This window comes from Durotheca rogersii (assembly GCF_024521655.1).
Source record: "Durotheca rogersii strain YMJ 92031201 chromosome Unknown GGS23scaffold_11, whole genome shotgun sequence".
NCBI lineage: Eukaryota > Fungi > Ascomycota > Sordariomycetes > Xylariales > Xylariaceae > Durotheca > Durotheca rogersii.
The window spans coordinates 944276-967156 of record NW_026251242.1 but is presented as its reverse complement, the minus strand read 5'-3'; the positions used below and the strand labels follow the sequence as shown (position 1 = coordinate 967156).

Below are 22881 nucleotides of genomic sequence, written 5' to 3'. Positions count from 1 at the left end.
CGTGAATTCCTACAAGGTGGCGGAGATGGCTGCGAGAGTCGTGATCACCGTAGATGGCTCGTAAGCCGCAGCTTGTGGCTTTACCACCCCTCTGCGAGACGGCATACGTGCTGGCACGCTCGGGAGACCTCTCTCTCTGCCTGTAGTCTCTATGGCTGTAGTCCCCACCAATGATGCGCTGCTGTGCGAGTCGATGCTCGGTGAGACACGATCAATCCGCCAGGGAATCGATCGAGGTCATGATGACGAAGCGGAAAGTCCCGTGACGTCCTTACAATAGGCGTGCAGCCACCTCCTACTACAAGGGGTACCTATACGTACCTAGATACCTGACCTCTACTCATACCGCGTAGAGGCAACCCGCAAACGAACAGCGCGTCATGTACATGAGGTGCCTTAGACATCTCATCATGTGTGTGCTTGTGCAGGTACCTCTCTATAGAGACACCTCTGTGTAGGTACCTACCCTTCGCAGCTCCTGCCTACCTGTCTCCAACGTGCGAGAGTCATGGTGTCATAGTGGATCCGGACGCGCCCAGAGGGCCAACCAGGAGGAAGGGCAATTGCGCCTCACGTCCTGCCCCTGCAGCAGATCCGTGTTTCTACGTAGGCTAGCGCCAAGTTAGCGTACATGCCTCAAACCCGCCGCCGATTTTCCAGCGCTGGCGGGAGCAGAAGCTCCAGAGCCGACCTGATTGGCCCAGGATTCCCGAAAAGGGAATGCCGCCAGGGCGGGCTGGCGGCTGGCGGCCACTTGCCGAATCGCCGCCAGCGATGTCATCGCCGCTCGCACCGCAGGGTATGACGTCCGGCTTATCTCTGCGACAGACAGCGACCACGACGAGGCGCGGGGGGCGTTACCCAGATTGACCTGCTCGAGCCAGGATGATTGCGATGATTAAAAAAATAATAAGCAATCGACGCCTCCTAGCAATGGTGACGTCAAGCAGCCAGGACCGGACGAGGCATCACATTCGTGCCCTGCATCCGGCCCAGCGCGCGACGGGATGGAGAGCGAGTGCTACGTGGTAGGTATATGGCGGCTGAGCCGGGGGCGCGAGGGGGCGTTAGAGACAGGACTACGGAGTAGAGGCTGCTGCAGGTGAAGAATTGCTTGCAGCCGTAGGCAGAGGAGGAGGCACTTTACCATTCCTAAGAGGTACCTGAGGTACTTCCGCCTACGACGCCCAGCGCGGGGAACAAAGGTCGAGGCGGCGATGATGACGCTATGACTTGGCCCGCATGATGAGCGCGGTGCTGCCAGGCTACGTAGACATGTAGCAGCTCGTTGCTCCTCTTGCCTTTACGCGGGGAGGCCGTCGATGTGCGGGTCATGGCTGGAGCCGCAACAGGCGGCAGTCTCGACGCGCGGGACGCCTCCTATCGACCAGCTCTATATTCCTATATAAACCCGTCTCTCGGTCCTCTTCTTTCACTAACTCTTCCTCCCTCTACACCATCACCGCCATCACACCACGCAACGAACACATCCGATACAACCAACGCAGCCGAACAGTTCATCTCGCCGTCCACCCACAAGTCTACACAACGCAACCCGCCACCATGGACAAGGTTCAGAACGCCGCCAACTACGTCTCCGACACCATCAAGGGCGCCGCCAACACCGCCTCCAAGGAAGCCAACAAGGAGGTTGCCAAGGACAACTCGGCGAGCGCCTCCACTCGGTAAGCACTTCGTCTACTCCCTCTCCAGCAGTCACTACACGTCTGTCTCGCGCGAAGACCTACCTACTAACCGTGTTACCCCCCTACCCAGCCTCTCGGCCGCCAAGGATGCCGTGGGCGACAAGGTTGACGAGAAGAAGCACAACACGTCGGCGGACGTGAACAAGGAGGCCGCCAAGCACTAAGCGGCGCACCCCTTCGCCCTTCCGCTCCCGCCCCCGCACCGACCGCACGAGCGTGCGTCAAGAATAAAGCAGCGAGAGCATGGGAAAATCGCACATGGACTGGGCCGCAAAGGCCTCCGGGATCGGGTAGTAGACGGTCGTGATACCCCTACAATAGCTTAGATAATATACGAGAGCTTCGATTTCATGCCTGCAAGCGCGTAACCGCCCCGTCGCAGGAATGTGGCGTCCGGGCGCTGACATCGTCTGCATGTGAAGTGTGTCTGAACTCGAGGTTTCGTGACGGTACCCTTACTATACGCATACAGATGGAGTAAATTATACGCTCAGCGCCCGCCTACACTTAAATAAGCAGTCGACTATACGGTATTCCACCTTGCTCACGCGCGTCCCCCCGCAGCGCTCGAGTCGTGAAACCCCCGATAATTCTCGGGGCCTTATTCTGTTCCTTAACTGTAGCAAGAAGTCGGGTATAGAGGTTAGGCTTACCACGTCTATTCTACATTGTTGGCTAACTCCTAGACTCGGCAGGACTCGTGAATGTATACAGCAAGTCAACGCTTCTCATCCTGAGCAAACTCCCCCACCGCGACGAGCCCAGAGCAGAGAGAGAAATCCCTGCGCCGGATCCTGGCGTGATGGCGGAGTTAGCACCTCATAATCCGCTCGCCAGGCGAAAGGCCCCCCTTTATTTAAAACCACTTAAGACTGCCGATAGTAAAGGTTGGGGGTTAAGGGATGTGGCGATAGGGCCCCTTTCTTCCCCGCGTCCACTATACCTACATATATAAGCCTACACGGGAGATGCCCACGTGGGTAGGATGCACCCCCCAGACCGAAGCATTCCGCTGTTCCCTGTTTCCTCTTCTCCCATCATCTCTTCTCCTCCACTCCCCCGCAGGCCCACCCACGTTCCCCATACCTTCTTTTTCGTATAGACATATATGGCTCTCGTCTCCGGTCCACGCCGACGCGAAACCCAGCCTCGCCTCGTCTTCCGCGGGTCCCCGAAGGCCCCCCGCACGCGCTCGTCCGCGCACCGATCGCGCAAGGGCCTTGTTCACTTCCTCTTGGCGATGGCCTCGGCGCGGGCGCGCACGGCGAAGGCGTCGGCGATGTCGGCGGCGGCGACGGCGGCGGCGTAGAGCGGGAGCGCGACCCAGAGCCCGTTGAAGAAGACGAGATAGACCCAGAGGTAGAGCGGGTTCGCCGTGTCGAGGTTCCCGCTCGCCGTCAGCCACTCGGGGCAGAAGGTGACCCAGCCGCCGTACAGCTCCATCGTCGCCACCACCAGCATGAGCACGCTCGCGCGCGGCGACCCCCGCGCCAGCGCCGCGCACACCGCCACCGCGAGCGGGCCCGCCACGAACACGGTGAGCAGCTCGAGGCTGATGACCGACTGCGTGCGCGCGAAGGGATGGTAAGCGGACTGTCCTTTCCAATTTCCTTTTGTCCTTTTTTTCTTTTCCTACCAGAGAGAGAGAAGGGGGGAAGAGTAGGAAGGGAACAGCATAGAACTCACGAGGTCGGCGCCGGCCCAGCGGCGGTCGGCCTTGGCGTAGACCATCCAGAGGCGGGCGAGGGGCTCGGCGAGGGAGCCGGGGGCGGCGGCCTGGGGGCCGTAGGCGCGGGCGTCGCGGTGGCCGAGGTAGTTGAGCGGGGTGGGGGCGAGGGCGAGGGGGTTGGCGACGCGGGCGAGGGGCGTCCAGGAGAAGAAGCAGTGGTAGAGGAAGCCGCCCTCGAGGGCGAAGTGGATGAGGGCGTCGAAGGCGTGCCAGACGAAGAGGGCGCGCCGGTGCCGCGCGAGCACGGACCGCGTCGACGTCGGCGTTGGTGGCAGCGCCGCGAGCGACGCGGCGTACGCGGCGCCCAGGATGGCCACGGTCGACGCGAGCGACACGAGCGTCGTCTGGTCGAAGAGGTCCGGCGGGAGGGACGAGCGCAGGAGCGTCGTTGCCGAGGACGACATTGCGACGGCGACGGCGGCAGCGGCGGGATAAAGATCGGTTTGGCTCGTTTAGGACGACGACAGCACGCGCGTGATACCTAGGTGCGGGACGAGGGAAGCTCTAGCAAGCTGCGGCGTTGCGGGTAACGAAATGGTGGTAGAGAGATAGGACGCGAGAGGGAGCGCGACGGGACTCGTCAGCCTCGAAAAATTCAGGGAGACGGGAGAGAAATACGGTAGTATCGAGCCTGGCATAACACAACCCCTTGAGGCTGCGAGTGGGGAAGGAGAGAGGGAGTCGTGCGCGACTGCCGTTGCGGTCTTGGCGGTTGCCGAAATGGGAAATGGGCAATGTAGGTACGTACCTACTCCTCTCTGGTTGCTACTAGATGAAAGTTGATCCCACTCGTGTAGGCATCAAACTAGGTCACTTAGGGATTATGCAACTCGGGCAAGCACATCAGGTTCAATCTCTGGTTATACAATAATACGGCGAGAAGCGAGCGAGTAAAGAAAGGCAATACCTTTGATGTTACTTGTTGATTAGGAGAATGCCTTGATTAGGAGAATGCCTCTTCGTAGGAAAACACCGACGTTCTTCTCGGGTTCATACCTACCTACCAAGAACGCCACTTCGAGGATTGCTAATACCTATTACCCAGCTCCTCTGCCAGGAAGGCATCCGTCCATCTACAGGCCCCGACGGGGAATTCCCACTCTCCCATCCCTCTCTCTTCCCAATGCCTTTCCCACTCTCGCCTTGCCCAGACCTCATGTGCGCCCCCCCGGTCCCATCGCCCGTGCGCGCGCCACCACGCTCTCCGGCCGCGAGGCTGCGCCGCGGTAGAGCGCAGCGCAGCGCAGCTAGCGACCCGGGGCCGCCAGAAGCAACTCGAGCGCACATACACGCGCACATAGGTAGATAAAACACACCGACGCCCTCGTGTACCTGCGACTTACCTCTTCTCTCCTCCCCCCGTGCCCTAACCCCCTTTCTCCTAACCTGCTAAAACAAAAAACGAACGTACCTAGGTAGGTAGGTAGTAAACATTCTGGGGGGGGGGGGGGACCTACCTGCCCTAGGCACCTTTTTCACTTCGGCGGCGCCAGCGCCCGCGCGATCTCGGACGTCGGGCCGGAGCGGCGCGCGACGTCGACCCAGTGGCGCACGAAGCGGTCGGCGCCGGGGCTGGTCTCGGCCATGCGCGAGAGCAGCGTGCGCACGTCGGCGCCGAGCGCGGCGAGCTGCGCCTCGAGCTCGCGCACGCGCCGCTCGCGCCGCTGCTGCAGGAGCGCCTGCTGCTGCTGCTGCTGCTGCTGCTGGCGCTGGCGGGCCGCGCCGTCGCCGCCGTCGCCGTCGTTGGTGCTGGGCGCTGCGGGCGCGGGCGCGGGCGCGGGTGCGGGTGCGGGTGCGGGCGCGAAGGGGTTCGCGAGCGCGCACCCGCCCATCGGCGTGTCGCCGTCGGCGTCGAGCTGTGTGCTCGCGGTGCTCGCGGCGCTCGGCCGCCGGCAGTCGTCGTCGTAGTGGTGGTGGTGCTCGTGGTGGTGGTAGTGCGCGTGCTGCGGCTCGTCCGCGTGCTGCCAGTCCGCGTGCTGGTGGTGCTGGTGCTGGTGGTGCTGCCGCTGCGGGAAGTCCCGCTGCTGCTGGTGGTGCTGCGGCCTACGCGGCACCGACGGCGGCAGCGGCTGTTGCTGCGGCGGCGGCACGGGCTGGGGTTGCGCCGCCGCCGCCGGCTGGCGTCGCCCCGGCTGCTGGCCCCGGTCCCGGTGGTAGTTCGGGTTGTAGTTCTCCGGCCTGCCTTGGTACCGCGGGTTCATCCCGCTGGCGCCCGGCCCACGGTGATGACTGTTGTTGCTGCTGTTGTTGAATCCGTCGCTGTTGCTGTTGGGGAATCGGTCATCGTCGTAATTCCCACTGAATCTGTCGTTGTTGCCCCCGTTCTCGCCGAAGAAGGGCCCAGGATTCGGAAAGCTGCCGCCGCCGCCGCCGCCGTTGTTAAACGGATTGCTGTTCCCATTATCGTTGCCTCTGAAGCCGCCGCCGCCGCCGCCGCCGCCGCCTCCGTTTCCGTTTCCATGCCTATTTCTATTAGACCTACCGCGTCTGCCGCCGTTGCGGAACCCGTCTCCCTCTCCAAACCCATTCCCACCTTCAAACCCGGCGTCGGAATCGAAATCCACACTAGGAGGGCCGCGATTGTAGCCCCCTCGGTTCCGATGTTTGCGGATGCCACCACCGTGCGACATTTTCCGTGTATGATGTTGTTGTCGCCCGTCGGATACCTAACGAGGATGCTTTGAAAAAGTCGATGCCGTCCTAAGATACCACACCCCAGCCAGTCGGTGTTAGTTCGGGTGACTCGAGGCGAGGCGATGCATATGAGCCGGCAGGCAAGGTATTACGACGGGTGAACGGAACCAAAGATCGTGTGCTGTCTTGATTCGGTCCTGAGACGATATTTGCAATCGAACCCCTTATGTGCTGGATGCTAGCCTTTATCCTACCTCGAGCAGTGCCTTCTAAGCTATTGAAGCACAATAAAGTCTTTGTTTACGACAAAGCCCTTTGAACACATCTCCCTGTCCTCCCGGCTTAGAACACTGAGCTCACTGCGTGCATTGTCTTGTCATGGCATAACGGACAAGTTGATGGCTACGAATCGCCTCGTACGAAACAGGGGGGGGGTTTCCTAAAATAACCTTTTTCAACTACAGGAGATATCGTAACTATGATCCATAGGCATTCCCTCTCGGGAAATAGTTCATTATTCTATTCGTAGTTGAAGAAATGAGAGAAGTTCATAGAGAACTCAACGTTCCGTAGCAACCTACAGCATTTTGATTGCGCCGAAGTGCCTCTTCGCTTTCCATCCTCGTTCCTCCTTTCCTCCGATCTCGAAGAGAGCTAACATGCTCCATTGCCTGTTTCCCTAGCGCGAGAAGCCCTTAGCTAGGAACGCCTCAGTAATATAGACATATACATCTACGTACACCCCAACAATGAACTGACGGAAGCCTCTTGTCCTACCCCCCCCGTCTTTTCCCCGCTGCATCAAAGAAACACGTTCCCTAACGTTGGGACCAGGGCAACCCGATCCTTGGGAGAGAAAGAGGAGAGAAAGGAACGAGACAGGGGTGAAGGGGGGGGGGGGGCGCAATCCCGCAGGGCTATCGTCGCAGAAGGCCTTCTTCCCTTTGTACGTGGCACCGCCCGAGTGTTTGGCTGTAGACGCAACGCGAAGAGGGCCTGGCCCAGCCTAGACCGTTATCTGCATACCTGTGGGTTACGGTAGGTTATGTACGCAGATCCGCGCGGCCAGACAAGACCAAGACCTAGCGGGAAGTGCATCCAACTTCGGTCTATCCAGGATGGTTAGTGGTGGGTGGCCGCAGTCGACGTGTCCGACGTAGGGCTTCCTCCTTGGAGACCTCTCTCCGTGCATCGACACCGCCACCTCGCAAACTTCGCCGCCGAGGGTTCACGTGATGCCGCGAGCGGATACACCTATGTTCGGCATCATTACGTCGGAGCAGCAGCACAGCGAACATAACATCGGCGGTATCGTCTCCTATCACGCTCGCAATGTGAAAGCTGCACCTCGATAACATTCGCCATGCAGATTGAATCGGGAGATCCGCACACCGGTGTCTATGTTGGTCGTCTTCTATCGGTGTGCCAGTCGATTGATTTATTACCGATCCGGGTTCGCCCGCGACTAAGTAGGTGGGATAGGCACTAAACCCGGTGTGCTAAAACACTAGTAGAGCAACTACAAAAATAAGAATAAAATCAAAACAGACAGGACTTTGTACTTATAGCCCAACCATGCCGGCGGGAGGAGGGCCACGGCTCCGTCGGGAGTCGACCTCGCGCCACAACTCTAAGGCTCATTCTGCCGACAACGATGCTCACTCCCTCAAAGATCTTTGATGCTTTCCGTGTAAAAACACCTCGTGTCCTTCATGGTCGTGAATGTCGTGAAATTTTCCTGCTTATCGAGTCCCACAACGCCAAAATGCAACATAGGTCCCTCTGCGAGGTCCTGCATCTCGCGATAACAATTATAAGATGTCTCTGAGCAGCTGCTTTTGCTCCGTGGTTAAGCTCTCGGGGAAGGTTACGTTGTACTTGAGGATGAAGTTTCCCCGCTCGCCCGGCTTCTTCGACAGGGGCATTCCGAGTCCGGGGTACGAATCCGAGGTGCCCGGGCTGGTCGGTCCGCTCTTCTCGACGTTGAGCTGCTTTCCGTCGATCGTCGCCACCGTTCGTTTCCAGCCCGTCAGTGCCTCCTTTAGGGTCAGCTCGATGGAGTGGATAAGATCGTCACCGTCACGACGGTAGAGGGGATGCGGTTTCTGTGCGAAAGACGCCCCGTTAGCCTTGGTCCTGTTTCACGCCGTCAATACGCCGGGACCGTAGGCGCTTACCTCTTCGACAATAAAATGCAGGTCCTGCTTCCCGCCCTCCTCTTGGTCGCCCACGCCCTTAAACTTGATCTTGCTGCCTTTCTTCAAACCGGGCTTGATAGGCACCTCGAGGACTTGATCTGTAGTTGTCCGTTTGCCGCTGTCGTCGAAGCTCTTCCTCTTGATCTTCATCTTCTTCGTCACCCCGGTGAACAGCTCTTCTAGGGAGAGCGGTAGGGAGCGCTCCACGGTGGTGACATCGGGTGTCGCTTCTCTCGCCCCGCTGCCTGCGAACGGATCGCCGCCAGGATAGCTACTCCGCATTCGGGTTCGGCCGGCGCCAAAGGTTCGCGGCATGCTCCGGCCGAATACGCGAGGCATGCCGTCGTCGTCGTCGTCGTCAGGCCCTAAGCCGCTGCCGGCGCGCATAAAATCGGCGAAGATGCTCTCGGGGTTGCTAAAGTTGAAGGCGTTCGAGCCGCGGCCACCGGTGCTGAAATGAAACGTTCGAGCTCCCGGCATAGCTCCATTATTAAACTCGAAGCCGTTGAAGCCGCCGGGCATGCCGCCTTGAGCTCCGGCGAAGGGGTTCTCGCCGGGCGGCGGGGCGGTACCGCCGCGAAGCAGGAACTCGAGGCCGAACTGGTCGTAGGTCTTGCGCTTCTCGGGATCGGAGAGGATCTCGTAGGCCTGGGAGCACTCCTTGAACTTCTCGGCGGCCGACGGGTTATCTTTGTTCTTGTCGGGGTGCCACCTCAGGGCAGCTTTCCTGCGGCAAGGGTTAGTCTAGGTCTGGCACTTCACGCTTCGCGCGCTGGGCCGAGCTGGGAGGGGGAGGGGCTTACCGATAGGCCTTCTTGATTTCGTCCTGGGTGGCATCCGGCTTGATGTTGAGCTGGTCGTACAGCTTCGTCTCTTTCACCATCTTAACGTGTGGGCCGGGAAGCGGTGTATGGCTAGGTATGTATGCTGTGTCTCGGTGAGGGTCTGCGAGGACGGGACAGGGTTAATATATGAGGGCGTAGGTAGGCGTCGGTGGACGGGGGAGGAGGCACGCAGTTATTATTATTATTCTGAGGTCGTGTGATGGACGGCTGGGAAGGGAGAAAGGGGAAGGGGGAAGGGGGAAGGGGGGGGGGATCACGAGTCGACTGATCGTGAGCGTGGGTCTGATGCGTGTAGTGTGTGGAATTGTCTCCTGGCTGGGCCTCGCGGGAATGAAATGGGTCTCGATGTGACTAGGAGAGGGAGGAAAAGAGGAAGGCAGAGAGAATTGTCAATTTCCCATGTCAGAATGACCTAGGAAATGGGTGGTGCTGCCGTTGCTGCACAGCGGCCTTTTGCCTCGCTTTCTTTGACGGCTTCTCTGGGGTGGGCAGGGAAAAGGTTGTTGGTGGAAGATTCGGGAATTGGCGACGAGGGACAGAGAGGGAGGGAGGGCGAGCGGGAGAGAGGCGGGAACTTGCTGCTAAACTGAGCCACGGATGGAGACGGTCATGGGCGGCGGTGGATCGGTGCATGACGAGTGACGTTTTCGTCCATGTGGGGGGGGCCTTAGGAATGATAGAGCTGTACTTGAGAGGTACCTAGGTATCTACCTAAGGAGGTACCCACTACTTTAGGAGGTAGGTGGGTACTTACCTACGTAGGTAGATATCCCAAGAGAGGGGGTAGGTAGGTTAGGTAGGTAGGTACCTAAGATCGGTCAAGAGGTTCGGTTAGGTACCAGGTAGGTAGTTAAGAGTTACGTAGGTACTTAGGGAGCTTAGGAGGAGGTACCTAGGTAGGTAGGTACGCTGCAGGTGTCTCAGGTCAGGTACCGAGTACATATCGTGCAGCATGCCCACAAAGCCCTGAGCTGGGTACTCGATACATAGGTAACCCCCCGCGCGGGGAAGCCCTGTTGACGATCAGGTGACCGTGGCCTTACATGAAGAAATAGGTACAATAACCCGCTATTGTTATCCGCCTCGGTATGTAGTTATCACGTACCTAGGCATGTATCCGTACCTGCCCTCAGGTACCTGGGTAGATAAGGATAGTAGGTACCTCTCGATGGGCATTCTAAGCCACTTCCCCTCTGCCGTACCATCGACGGGCGTCTGGCCAAGTGGCCAGCGATTGACCGCCCGACTGTATTGGCTGCGTAAGGAGGCGAGAGACCGCAAGAACGGGAACCCCGAGCGGCTGCAGCGCATCCCGGCGCCAACCTGACTAGGAGGTAAATAGCCTGCTCGCCATTAGCCCTCTTACACGAGCTGACTACCTACCTACCTACCTACCTACCTACCTACCTACCTACCTACCTACCTACCTACCTACCTACCTACCTACCTCTACCCTTCAGGTCCTAATGGGGGCCTCATATCATCATGACATGGTAATATCGTACGTGTACATGTGCCCTACGTATGCACGACACACATGCTCTCGCCGGTAGATATAGCGGGTTAGGTGCGAGCGGAGGGATCAGGCTCTTGGCGGGTAAGCCGACAACATGAATTGTAAGTACCTACCTACCTAACCTCACCGACCTCCTAGAACCTAACTTTTAGGCTCATAAAAACATAAGTACAGTAGAGAGTAGGGAAAAGAACCATTCGGAATACCTACAGATAGTGTTAACCCGTACCAATAGTCACCGTCGTACCTATTGATGCGTATTACGTGTCGGTGTAAGCAATGCCAACCACCTTTCACACTACACCCACGAGGGGGTATCGAACCACAGATATCTACTATAAAACCTAGATCCAGGATTGGGTGGTTGCTAACAGGAGGCAGGTCTAGCATGTATGCACGTATAATATGGGTGGTATGTAGGTAGGTAGGTACCTACCTAGGTAAGTTGTTTAGTTACCCGCATTATCCCTCTCCCACTATCCGAAGCCACCTCGTCAATCTCTGTCCGACCGATCCTCCACCACAACATCGGCATGCGGCTGAACCCAATGCTACCTTATATATATATATATACGATTATAATAGACACACCTCTATATTGACCTATATAAAAATATATAGGTGTATATATGCACGTGTGCACATACCTACCCGTGTCTTTGCGGATGTCCGTAACCCCTGCCCTGTTCCCTGTTCCTCTTCTTCTGCCTCCGGTAACCCCGCCCCCTCTCTTTTCAGCGGCTTAACTGTATAGCCATCACCAAGAATGTTCTCGAAGCTACGCCCGTCATACTTTACGCCGGAGACCCCCCTCTTCTTCTTCTACCTCTTCTTCTTTTTGCCTTCTCCTCCTCACTCGTAGAATCGAACAGCCGTCCGAGCTTCGGGAATAACTCACTATGGTCCGTAGCCCGCAGTAACTCGGTCTACACCTATGATGCTATAATACAGGTATGGTTCGCCTGAAGGGAGTAGCGCTAGAACCGATTGGATGTCCCGCGGTTGAACCGCGAAACTTAGCCCATCCCGATGGGCATCTTCTAGCTCCCAGAAAACCCCTCTCATGCTACTACTATCGACTGGTAAGAGCTCAACTCCTCTACCTCATCGGAGCTCGTGTTGCATCTTGTGGAATGTCGGTCCGACTCTTTTTATTACTAGGCATCCTGCCGTGGGTATCATCATGTCATCCCGAAGAGCGAGTAGTGTACAGTGCGTAGCCTCTAGTAGCAGACATAGGTATCCCGAAAGCAAAGATCAAGCTAGGCACGTCTTTTTAAGTACGCACGCGTCGGTCCAGCTTCTATCCCCCCTATTGAAAATTCACAGAATCGCCAAGATATCTTGCCCGGCCTGTCTTGTCATCACCCCTCGTGCGAGTCGACTTCCATATCGATGTCCATCATATCTACCGGCCCACTCTGGGTCGTAGGGCCAGGCCGCGCGAGGAATGGCGTGGAGCCGCCGACGCGCTCCTGCATCTCGGGCGACTTTATAAGGGCCGGAGGGTTGGACGTGAAAGCCCCTATGCCCTCCTGGCCACCGTATTCCGCTCTCGACTCTGCCTCTCCGGTTTGGCACTTCGCCAAGGATTCGACGATGCCGCCTAACGGTTTGGTGGACTGCACGCTGGCGTCGGGGGGTGTCTGGTAATGGGCGTCGGGTATGTGCTGATCTGGAAACCGGTCGTGGTCGTCAAATGTCAAATCTACATCGTTGAGGTCGTCGCGAGAGCTGCCACCGGTTGCCACCGATGAGCCAATGCTGTGCTTTCTTTTGCTCGGAGAGCTGACGGCTATGTACGATAGATTCCCGACCGTGACGCCCGACGGGGCCGGGTCCTGTGGCTGTGGCGGGTTAGGTTCTTGATTTTGCTGCTCTTGGGCGAGCTCTTGCTGGAACGAGCGATTATCCGCCCGCACAAACATCTGTCAAGACTTTAGTTTCGCCGTCATCTGGGGGAAACATACGGATCGGATGACATACACGTAAGGCGTCTGAGAGCGGAATAGGTTTCGCCTCCATAGCGGCTTCCGAGGCGTAGATGAGGATGGGGAATTTGGATCCCGTCTCGGCTTCGCAGAGTACGTGTTCCAGCGTCACCCTCTGTCCTCCTGTCAGCATCGGTACGACAGATCTGTATACCCAATGCCCACATACCTCAGTTTTGACCGGAGAGGCGTCGCTCGCAGCGTATCCAATCTTCCACCATTGATCTTTGGACATAGGCTCCCCCGCATCGATGTCCATCAATTCGACCTCTTCCCTGACAGACACATATGCTAATTCACGCGAAAGGGCAACGCCACGTAAAGAGTATTTCCGTGTTGGGTTCCAGTATTCGGGTCGATATTGAGGCGTTGACCGAGAAACGAACACGTCATCCACCTCGTGCTCCTGGCATGTAAGACGCTTTCGGACCACGTCCATCATCTCGATATACTCCTCCGACTCCTCGTCGAGCTCTAGGGGATCTAGTCAGCCAAGAATGCCAGTACCCCTCAGCCTGGACGGCTGCAAACTTACCCTGCATATCCTTTAGCACCTTTTCCATCTCCCTCTCACTCCCGTCTATAATTCTTTTGAACGTCTCCATCCTTGCTTCCTCGTCAGCTTCGAGAGTGTAGGGCCCGCTCCACGCCTGGATGCTTTCGAGGTCGGTAAGGCTGATATCGACACCCCTCTCCAATGGCTCGAAAAAATAACGCCATTGCGCCGTCCGGACTTGACGTTGCATCCCTTGTTTGCAGAATTCGATAATTGCGCAGTAGCAAAGGATGTTGTCGTGTGGGTGCCCCAGACCATGCAGCTTAACGCACGAATCGCCAGCGCGGCACCGTCGTTTCAGCTCCATCGCCGCCCAGCATAAACGCTGCATCGACTTGAGCGCGCGTAGCTGTTTCTGGAGATGCAACGCGGTGTGCTTCCGGTCGCTCATGTACCGATCCGCGTAGAGCACGGGTGGTATCTCGCAGGGTCCGACCAGACCGGAACTACCTAGTCGAATCGTGATCACTTCGGGGGGCTTAGATAGGACGGCAAATTTGGCATTCTCTGGGAACGAATGGTCGAGTGATAACGCGTGCGACCAGAAGAGGTGATCCAAAGCATCGTACAACGTCTTCACGAGCTCGTAGTGCTCTTCCTCTAATTGGATATCTAGGAAAATGAAGGGGTTGTCTTGTTCATTATCCTGTTCATCGTCGCCCCAACTATCGGCATTGCGACCCCCTTCAGTCCGAGATTCACTAGCGTGAGGCTCGTCACAGGAAACAACTGCACCCATAGTCGTCATAGGGGCCAGGTCGCAGGCGGGATTTTCGTTGGCTCCTTCTTTGATCGCGTCAAAGAGCGCGTCTTCGACGTCGGCCACCCAGGCGCCGTAATTAGGATCGACCGCCTTAGTCTCGACGAGAGTATCGACGGTCCCGTAGCTTCTCTCCGTATTATCTAAGAAGGCCATCAGACGGTGTAATTCCTCGGCGAATTCGGGATGGGCGTCGTCGCCCCAGAGCAGATCTCCCCTCTTCATAGCCGCCAGGTGTTCGTGCGCAAGAATGGGTTGGCCCTTCCACCATTCCGAATTGTGTCCATAGTTATGGGCCGGCCGACCGCATTGGAGGAGGATATTCCTGACAAGTGGTATCTTGTGGTAAATAGATAGGATAGCGCCGACCCTGTGATCTTTTGTCTGACAAAGAAAAGCGGGAGCGTTGGGATCTCGCTTCCTCTGAGACGGACTCGGTTCGGCCTTTGCGGTATCGACGGTTGCCTTGGTTGGGACCATGGCCCATTGTTCTGTCTCATACTCGGATCGGTTCGCTGGGCCAAAGTACTTGGGATTCGACTCGTCGGTGATGATGCCAACTTCCTGGGGCGGTGGGATTCCGGACTCTGCCGCAGACTCGGCTAGCGCCCGCTTCAGATGGGCATCTTCCTCTGCAGCATTGGTGGGTGCACCTAGGATTGGGTCTATCAGCTCCGGCGCTTGGTGGAGACAGGACGAGCGCCCGTGGCTCGATTTGCGGCTGAGATCGTCATCTTACCAAAAGGAGATCGGTTGTTGACCCTCGATGGCGGTCTAGTAGGAGCTGCAGTGTTTTGGTAGTCGGTAGGCGGAAGCTCGTCGGGCCCTTGGACATTGAAGGCTGCAGGACCAGTTTAGTATCAATGTCTCCCAGAGCGGAGGGCGGACATGTATCGCACAGATTCCCTCATCACCGGCCTCGCCTTGTCGGCCCATGCTGAACTGCGACTCGTCCCATTTGTACTAAGGCGGTCTGAATGTGAGTAGCTGCGCGTATCGTAACATTTTGCCGGCGGCGGAATAACTAGATATATACCTTTCGGCGGTCTGGATCCTCAAAATACTCCTCTGAGGCTCGCTGTATATCGTTGTTGTTTACCTATAGGGTAAGAGGCCGATGTATCATCTCGTCAGCATCGGGCAGGAATACCTCGGAGCGCAGTGCGATGGCAGCTCCCATACCTTCAGGCGAGTTATGGCTTCGGTTCGAGGTAGGCCGGTAATGTCGCAGAAGAGGGAAATGGCTTCCTCGGACGGCTCGTCTACAACCGCCATGTTGAAGAGGTGCCGAGTTCCCGGGGTTGAACGAGATGATGCCGTGTCTGGCAGCGCATGGAAGTTCGACGACGTCTATGGCGGGGCGGGAAGGGTACGAGGGTATATTGAAAGGGCGCGGATGTGTTATATCATAGGGAGCTCAGAATGAGACGTAGCAGGCCGAGTTGATACCACCGGTGCGTGAGCAATTGGGTAGGTAAATGTGGCGTTGGGGACTAGAGACGCGGAACTATGATCCGAACAAGAGCTGTCGATCCGAAGACAGAGGACCAGATGGTAAAAGATGTAGGTGCTGAAACGCGACAGAAGGAGAGAGGGGGGGAGGGGAGCGCAGACGAGTCGCCCTAAGGCCTCGCCGACTGTTGCTGATGGCTGGCGTTGTAGGTCAGCGAGACCGTGGATGATGCTTCTTTGGCAGACGTCAATCGTCAACCGATAAAAGCCCCACGGCTTGACGACGTCTACTCCACTCCGCCCCGCGCATGGAAGCGCGCAGTTGCCACTGGAGCGCTCTTACCTTACCTACCTTACCTACCTTAGGTAATGTTAGGTTGAGGTTCAATTCTTAAGTACCTGCGTACCGACGTTAAGGTATTTGAGATAGGTACACACCTCCCTCCTATATATTGCCTCAGGTACTCAATCTCCCTTGGACCCTGCCTTATGTGCCTAAGGCATCCCCAGTAGGTTAGGTAGGTACCTAGGAGGTACCTGAATACTTACCTGTGCTGGGCATGCCTGTAGGTACCTAAGGTAGACAGGTTCCTAATGTAGCCGTTATCCTTTCTCGGCTAAGAGGAGGTACCTCCTACTGTTACAAGAATAGGCGCCTTGAGATATTGGGTACCTCCCCAGGTAGGTACCTAGCCCCCCAGTGACCACCGCAATGTTATTGATGGTATCGACCTTATAACTTTTACTTCAACTTGAGCTATGCTAATCCTAAAGTCCAAAGGTGGAAAGTTTGTTAGGTACCTCCTCTTTGGAGTGCCTGTTTCATTAGATACCTAGGTAGGTAGAGGTACCTCCTAGAGACGCGTCTGCGAAGTACCCAAGGCAATGATTACCTATACGGGCACTTGAGATAATAGGTTAGGTACCTGTTGGGAGATAAATTGAGGTCCTGTTTCACGACATGTTAACCTCCCGGAGTGTGTTGAGTTACGGAGAGGTACGTTCAAGGTGACAGTACTAGGAGGAGGTAGTTAAGACATGGCATCGAGATGGCCTCGTCCCGTTGGTAGCCGTCTACTGTCGGCCTTGCTACATACTTCCGGGATAATGTATCCCTGTGTGGTTCATGCGGACAACGCAATATGCTTCTCCTAAAGTTGCGCCAAATGATGTGTCGAGTCAAGCTTGCCTTTTGGTGGTCCAAGAAAGGTCGGTCAGCCATGAATACCTATCCACACACACACACACACACACACACATGTCCACATCCGTAGAACGTTGTATGTCGTTAGGTCTTCGATAGGTGGTGAGAGCGCAATGTGACACCCCACGCGCGCCAACGGGGAACCTTCCGGCCTATGGGTGTATATATATACATTAGAGGGATCAGGAGATGTAAATACTGCCGTTTGTCTTCGGCCACTGGCAGAGCTAGGCGGACTCACCACGGGCTCGACTTATAACTAGGCCGTTGCGATTCTACCACGTTCGTGTTCCCTTCCCGTTAACTTGGGCGCGGTTCGACGCATAACCTCGGGAACCACCTATGTCTACCGGTTCAACATCCAACTTTCGCTCTTCATTAGAGTTGGACCCGGCTAACTAGGCTACATATTTCGCTTAGAGAAAAAAAATTTTTTTTTTCTCCCCTTGGTGTGATCCCGCCCCTCACACCGTCTAACCAAAGTACATAACAACCGCCCGTACTTCGGTGCCACATAACCCGACGTGTTCGACGAGTTCGGGTAGCTCTTATTAACGGATGATGGCGGGGGATGCTTGGTTTGCGTATATGACTAAATCACGATTGTCTTGCTCGTCCCTCTATCCACGTGTCGCAGACGGCCCCGGGATCCTGCCGGGATCCTGCCGCAACCTATGATGATCCGAGGGCCTCGGGGAGTCTACGTTAAATCCTTTAGGCAACCTCCTCTATCGAGTAGAAGACGCGAGAGCAGGCCTAAGTAAAGCCAGCGTGTACGATAAAGGGGTGGGCCAACAAGCCCGTCGAGGAGCGCCTTAGTAAAGATCCGTGGAACGCCTTTCCGACGCTATGCAGATATGTACAGTTAGAAAACGGGTTGCCGATTTACCGAATGGCCATGCCCCCCAGACCCCGCGAGTGTCGCATATCCATACGGGATCTCTTTATTCCTGGTTGTCGTCATCATCGGTTCCGCCATCGTCCTCCCCGTCCTCGTCAAATTCCACCGCCTCATCGTCTTCACCGGTATCGCTACCACCGAAGTCGAATTCCTCATCACTTCCGGCCCAAAAGGCGGCATCGTCATCGGAGGACTTGGGCGGTGGCGGGGGGTCTAACGTAGTTGGCATGACAAAATCGTTGGGAATGTCTCCTTTCGACCTCTCGACGATCTCCTTGGCCTTCTTATTATACGCCTCGCGGTTATCCCGATACATGACGCCAGCGTCTACGTTGGCGGGGGAGTTGATTTCCGGATCGTCCAAAAGCAGAAGTACGGACCGCAGCACAGACTCGACACCTTGCAGAGGGGTCCAGCGTTCGCTCGCCTGTTCCCCTGACGTGATATCTTCGCCAGGCGTGTGGAGGATGGAGATGCACAGCTTGCCGTCGGGGTAGATGTTTGGATGGTAGATGGGGATGAGAAATCGGAAAGTCGGCGGCTGGTAGGGGTACTCCTCCGTAAAGGTCATTTCGGCCTAGCGTATACGATCCCGTAAGTGGCCCGTCTCTTGTCGCGGGATGGTGTTGCCGTTGCTCTCTTGCTCACCTTGAAATAACCACCGTTGAAGGCGCTGGTAGAATTGATGACCATGAGGCCCAGACGCCAACGGAAGATGTTGCCGTTGGCGAGCTACGAAGGCCGAGACGTCAGAGGATGAGTTCGCGTCCAGGGTTGGCTAAGTGGCACTCACGTCGATGTTGACCCAGTTCTCTTTCTCGAGTTGCTGCATCTCCGTCATGAGTCGATGCTTGGCGCCACCGCCATGTTTAGAGGACGACATCGGAACAGTTGGGAATAGGGCTCGTCGGAAGGTGAGGTGGACTTCAAAGTATTTGCCGTGGTGAGGTCGCGCGCAACCCGTGTGGCCCTGAAAAAGCTCTCCTGTAACGAGAAATGGCTAACTGCCCAGCTGACGATTTCCCGATCGAGATCGGTCAGGGGGACGATCGCCTGAAAGAGAAAGAGGTTTGGAGGGAAAAGCAGGAATGAAAGGAGAGGCGGCCTCGAGGGCAGACTACCCAAGTGTTGTAGGGCAGTAGTCTGGCCCGATATGATCGGGTAGAAAGAAGAAAAGTTGGTGATAGGACAGCGAGGCGTGCCAAATGGGCGGGATGGGAGGAAACGGTTAGATTATTAGAGGCCTTAGTTGTGTACGTAGTAAACCGCGGTTGACTCGGACCGGCCGTCTTTTAAATGGGAAGCGTGCCACTGGTATGATGAGTAAGCCTTTTCCGGACAGGGGTCTTGCCGCGCGCGTGTTGGTCCGGGGAACCGAATTGGCCCGAGGACTGAGATCACGTATTGCATCTACCGCCTTCAGGTCCGTAGTAGCGAAAGAGAAGGAGAAGGGAAGTTAGGAGGAGATATAGGTAGCCCCATGAAACCAGCTGGGGACGGGCCCGTGTACCTACCTACGTACTCCTCATACACGTAGGGCAATAAGGCAGAAGGCAGGTTGTTGTAGGTATACGTGTAGGTGGTTAGTTCAAATGAACCTAGTTGTGTGTAGAGAGTAGAGTCACAAGCATGATTATGCATTAATAAGCGGCCCGTGTGAGCCTGCATGGGTGGATATTGGCATCGAATTACGTGTAGGTGTAGGTACCTAGCCGATGTACCTATATGAAATGCCTAATGTAGGTACTCATAGGCATGCTCTCGGAGGCCATATACCTAAGGTGCCTAGGTTATAGAAAATAAGGTCCCTGTGGGTACCTGATAACCTACCGTAATTTACCGCATGTACCTAGGTATCTATCCTCAGGTACCTCAGGCAACTTGAAGCCCCTCGTGACTGCCTGCCTAACCTACCTGGTACCAACCTGGCCCATGCACAATACCTCCTCTAAGGTACCTGTAGATTCATCCACCCTTCCACTCAATGCGACTCTGTACACAACATCAGTAGGTATATGGAGAAGGAAGCCCGCGGTTCTACACGTAGGGATGTAGGATGCTGATGGCATATCGTATTATAGATAATACGTAGCAAAAAAAACAAAAACAAAAAAACAACAGCAATGGTGGCCTAGCCTTTCTATGAGTATTTTCGCCTTCCATGGCTGCTCAAATACATGGGGTTATAAACACGTTATGGACTGTTGATTAACTCCCTACAACATACAAGGCGGGCAGACAGATACCTAGCTTGATAGTCGGAGAACCTAGGTACTTCATTAAGATCTTGGTTAGAAGGTAAACAATACCTACCAATTGTTCCGTGTGTTCTGATCGTGGACCGGCGGTCTAGCAGGTTTGGTTCACAGCACGGGAATCGTGCTACACCGGATTACAGAGGAGTAATCCGCGGTACAGCAAAATATACTTGGTGCGCTTTTGGGTCAACGACTGGAATTGCCACAGCTTATATGAGTATATACCGGGTAAGTTCTGCGGGACCAAACATTCCCTTACTATGCGATAGAGTGTCCAGGCTCCCGAGAGAGCTCTCCTCCCTACCTGCTACTGAAGACAAGAAAATCCCGAGGGAACGAAACAAAAAGAAGAGCTGAAGCGAAAAGGCTATATGGTAGGCGAAGGTTCTCCATCAGGGCACTTGGAGCTTGTGATTTCCCGTAGTATATGCATAGCATGTAGGTAGGGGCACATGATTGCGATACTGTGATGGGGTTCTGTCACAGAACGCTTGCATAGAGAGTCTCGCCTTCTTTTAACTTGGTGTCAGTATAAGCCAACAATGGGTAGGCACCCGTAGTATAGTGTATAGTAGACAATGGACTTTTTCACATCTCAAATATCATAGAAAGCATGCGTTTGGTGCCTCCCTACCTCAGGCGCGAAACATACACAAGCTAGCCCGGAACCATAGGCAGGTAACTCTTCAATGTCGCCCATATCACCCAAGGATCTACTTAGGTCACAGGTGAGGAACGTAGATGAGCCCATAATCGGTTAACAGGATGTGCCTCGACTTTTATTGACAGTAGAATGAACCTCAAAGCGGGGCACTTTTAGCCAAAAAACCCCCCCCCCCCAACAGGTACCTAGGTATCTAAGGCATGTAATTACACCTACATGCCGACCATGGATGTATATTGGTATGTACAGGGTACCTGAGGTACCTACAGGTAAACACATATAAAGGCGAGTACCTCTACTAAGGGTTTCCATCGTATAACTGGGACTTTATACATTAGGTACATAAGTACCTATGTACTATGTGCCTTCGGCTTCCAACTCACAAGGGAAGGCATGTTTCCTCTCAGGTCAATCCCCCTTACCTTGCCTAGTTGGATGGAAGTCACCCCCCATCCGTCCACTTTGCCCGTTTTGCCCGTCACCATTGTCACAGGCCCTCAACTCTGCCTTCTTTCACCCAACCACCACCCGACCCCGTTTTCTCCCGCACTCGACAACGACGAGACGACGAGGCATCGCGGTATCGGAAAGACCGCTCTCGCAGTCTAGACATCGCTACCAGTAGTATTTTCTCACCCATCGACACGGAATTTCGGAGGATTTAGCACGGTGAATGCTGGTGGACTCGGGCGCTCTCGACCACAACAGCCGGTCGGCGGTTTGGCGCGACTCGCCACACTGAGAGATCGATCATCCCATCCTTCTTCGTCGGCCTTTTCGCCCATCGCCCATCGCCCATCGAGCGCATCGTCGCTGCTAATTGACCTTTCGTATACGGTACCTGATTGCGCCTCGGAGTCTCTCGTCTACGCTTCTCCAATCCTCACTCTATCGCCGCTGCCGATCGGTTTCCCTTTTACCGCTCCTCCCCGGCGGCGACGACTACGACGACTACGACGAATCCACTTCCGAAACTCTCCTCTATCCATCCTCTTCCCGTCCCCCTCCACTCGGCTTCTCGTGTTTTCTCGATGGCGACCATGACCTTCAATCCCCAGACACCTCAGAGCCCGTCTCAGTTTTCTCCGAGCATAGGTGATCCAGCATCCAGCATACACAGCTCCATGACCGCAATCACCACTGCTTTGCCTACAGTGAGTCAAGCGTCAATCACTAACCGTGAATCGTGCCTCTCTGCCGACTTCCGAGGCGAAAGCCATCGGAATTCTTGATCCTTTTCAGCCGGAAGATTTGATGAGAGAATTTCTTGGCAAACCAGAAGACTTTCGCTGACATGCAAAATCGCTGCAGCCGGCACATAGCGTCAACGGATCAGCCCAAGCCGCCGATATGGCTCACGATGCTACGATGGCGGATTACTATTCCCATAAGCGTAAATATTCCTTTGGCGATGCGGGTGACCATGAGTTTAAGAAAGTCCATCTCGAGGATCGCCGAGTCGGTATTGAGAACCTACACATGGATGTTGGTGAAAAGTACCTTCTTTGCAGAACTCGTAAGGCTCCCCTTGGTCTTACACACTACCTCTTATGGTATCCGTGCTCCCGGCCATCGCTCTTTTCGCAGACCGATGGCAACTGTTAGCAGTGGTGCTTCTATGGGATTTTGATACTATTTGGTTGACACTGTTTCTCATCTAGCCCATTCCGTCTCCTCGCCGTGCATGTCCGACGACCTTTTTGAGAGATTCGGTCTAACCGGCATCGCCGCTGAGGTTGCCCGTACGAAGCCTAACGGGGAAAAGAATGCGCTCCGCAAGACCTACAAAGGCCAGATTAAATCATTAGGGTTGAGCGGACACTTCGATGCCGTGAAGAAAGACCCCCAAGATCAGGACAGTCTCAAGACACTGCTCGACTTCCCCGAAGAAGAATGGTGCACCAGAGAAGTCAGAGGCAAGGAGATCGAGCGAGGATTATCACAGAGCCTTCTGGCGAACCTAACCCGGGCGACGACAATGGTCAGAGGTCAAATACCTAAGACGATGTGGGATAGTGCGGTTCTGGGCGATCTCGCGCCCGGAAACGCACCGAAGAAAGTCAGCCATGATCAAGCTACGAGGCAGACGGCGCCTAGCACCCCGGTTCCGTCGGGCCTAGGCGTAACGCCGAAGCCGAATAAGCCGTTGACGTCTCAGATGGACCGTGCCCGTCGAATCGGGAAGAAGCGGAGTTATCAGGACAGCAGTTTCGAGGGGTACGGCGATGGTTATGCTGACGATGATGTTGGCGGATATTCGACGGGTGACGGGGAGGAACGGTTGAAGTTGAAGAGGAGAAAACAGGTGCATACGGACGATCCGTCTTCAGCGAACCTCTTCACTGACCGGCTACAGAACCTTGGCGACGTATCGTCCTCCGGCGGCGCTAGTGGCTGAAGATTATGGTGACGGGATAGGGCCACGAAATAAGATACCCAGGTTGAGGATGAGACGATGGATTTGCGC

General features: G+C 55.6%; 7 protein-coding genes across 7 annotated transcripts; 3 read left to right on the top strand and 4 right to left on the bottom strand.

The window, feature by feature from the left end:
- Window positions 1-1563: 1563 nt before the first annotated feature.
- GGS23DRAFT_597235 (glucose-repressible gene protein) lies at window positions 1564-1870 on the top strand (the record flags this gene model as incomplete). Its single annotated transcript, XM_051518593.1, has 2 exons — window positions 1564-1685; window positions 1777-1870. 2 exons carry the CDS (start codon window positions 1564-1566, stop codon window positions 1868-1870), a joined length of 216 nt encoding a protein of 71 aa, XP_051371641.1.
- An 860-nt stretch (window positions 1871-2730) lies between these two features.
- GGS23DRAFT_76058 (Emopamil-binding protein) lies at window positions 2731-3934 on the bottom strand. Its single transcript, XM_051521253.1, has 2 exons — window positions 3393-3934; window positions 2731-3269 (listed from the first exon to the last, which is right to left on the bottom strand). The coding sequence occupies exons 1-2, from the start codon at window positions 3837-3839 to the stop codon at window positions 2931-2933; spliced, it is 786 nt and encodes a 261-aa protein (XP_051371640.1). The 5' UTR covers window positions 3840-3934; the 3' UTR covers window positions 2731-2930.
- Window positions 3935-4910: 976 nt separating this feature from the next.
- GGS23DRAFT_610078 (uncharacterized protein) lies at window positions 4911-6505 on the top strand (the record flags this gene model as incomplete). Its single annotated transcript, XM_051520307.1, has 1 exon — window positions 4911-6505. A coding segment is annotated over one exon (1209 nt), but the record flags the coding sequence as incomplete, so codon positions are not given.
- A 1148-nt stretch (window positions 6506-7653) lies between these two features.
- On the bottom strand, window positions 7654-9332 carry GGS23DRAFT_76015 (DnaJ-domain-containing protein). Its single transcript, XM_051521252.1, has 3 exons — window positions 9071-9332; window positions 8247-8994; window positions 7654-8174 (listed from the first exon to the last, which is right to left on the bottom strand). The coding sequence occupies exons 1-3, from the start codon at window positions 9148-9150 to the stop codon at window positions 7881-7883; spliced, it is 1122 nt and encodes a 373-aa protein (XP_051371638.1). The 5' UTR covers window positions 9151-9332; the 3' UTR covers window positions 7654-7880.
- Window positions 9333-11260: 1928 nt separating this feature from the next.
- Window positions 11261-15773, bottom strand: GGS23DRAFT_570200 (uncharacterized protein). Its single transcript, XM_051516496.1, has 8 exons — window positions 15118-15773; window positions 14972-15034; window positions 14835-14898; window positions 14675-14776; window positions 13155-14588; window positions 12789-13093; window positions 12615-12734; window positions 11261-12556 (listed from the first exon to the last, which is right to left on the bottom strand). The coding sequence occupies exons 1-8, from the start codon at window positions 15208-15210 to the stop codon at window positions 11993-11995; spliced, it is 2745 nt and encodes a 914-aa protein (XP_051371637.1). The 5' UTR covers window positions 15211-15773; the 3' UTR covers window positions 11261-11992.
- Window positions 15774-17072: 1299 nt separating this feature from the next.
- GGS23DRAFT_75863 (ubiquitin-conjugating enzyme/RWD-like protein) lies at window positions 17073-19039 on the bottom strand. The gene is made up of 4 exons (XM_051521251.1): window positions 19007-19039; window positions 18286-18504; window positions 18141-18224; window positions 17073-18069 (listed from the first exon to the last, which is right to left on the bottom strand). The coding sequence occupies exons 2-4, from the start codon at window positions 18373-18375 to the stop codon at window positions 17536-17538; spliced, it is 708 nt and encodes a 235-aa protein (XP_051371636.1). The 5' UTR covers window positions 18376-18504; window positions 19007-19039; the 3' UTR covers window positions 17073-17535.
- A 2121-nt stretch (window positions 19040-21160) lies between these two features.
- Window positions 21161-22812, top strand: GGS23DRAFT_610076 (Rox3-domain-containing protein; the record flags this gene model as incomplete). The annotated part of the gene is made up of 3 exons (XM_051520306.1): window positions 21161-21568; window positions 21726-21930; window positions 22076-22812. Exons 1-3 carry the CDS (start codon window positions 21446-21448, stop codon window positions 22810-22812), a joined length of 1065 nt encoding a protein of 354 aa, XP_051371635.1. The 5' UTR covers window positions 21161-21445.
- Between the last annotated feature and the right edge of the window lie 69 nt (window positions 22813-22881).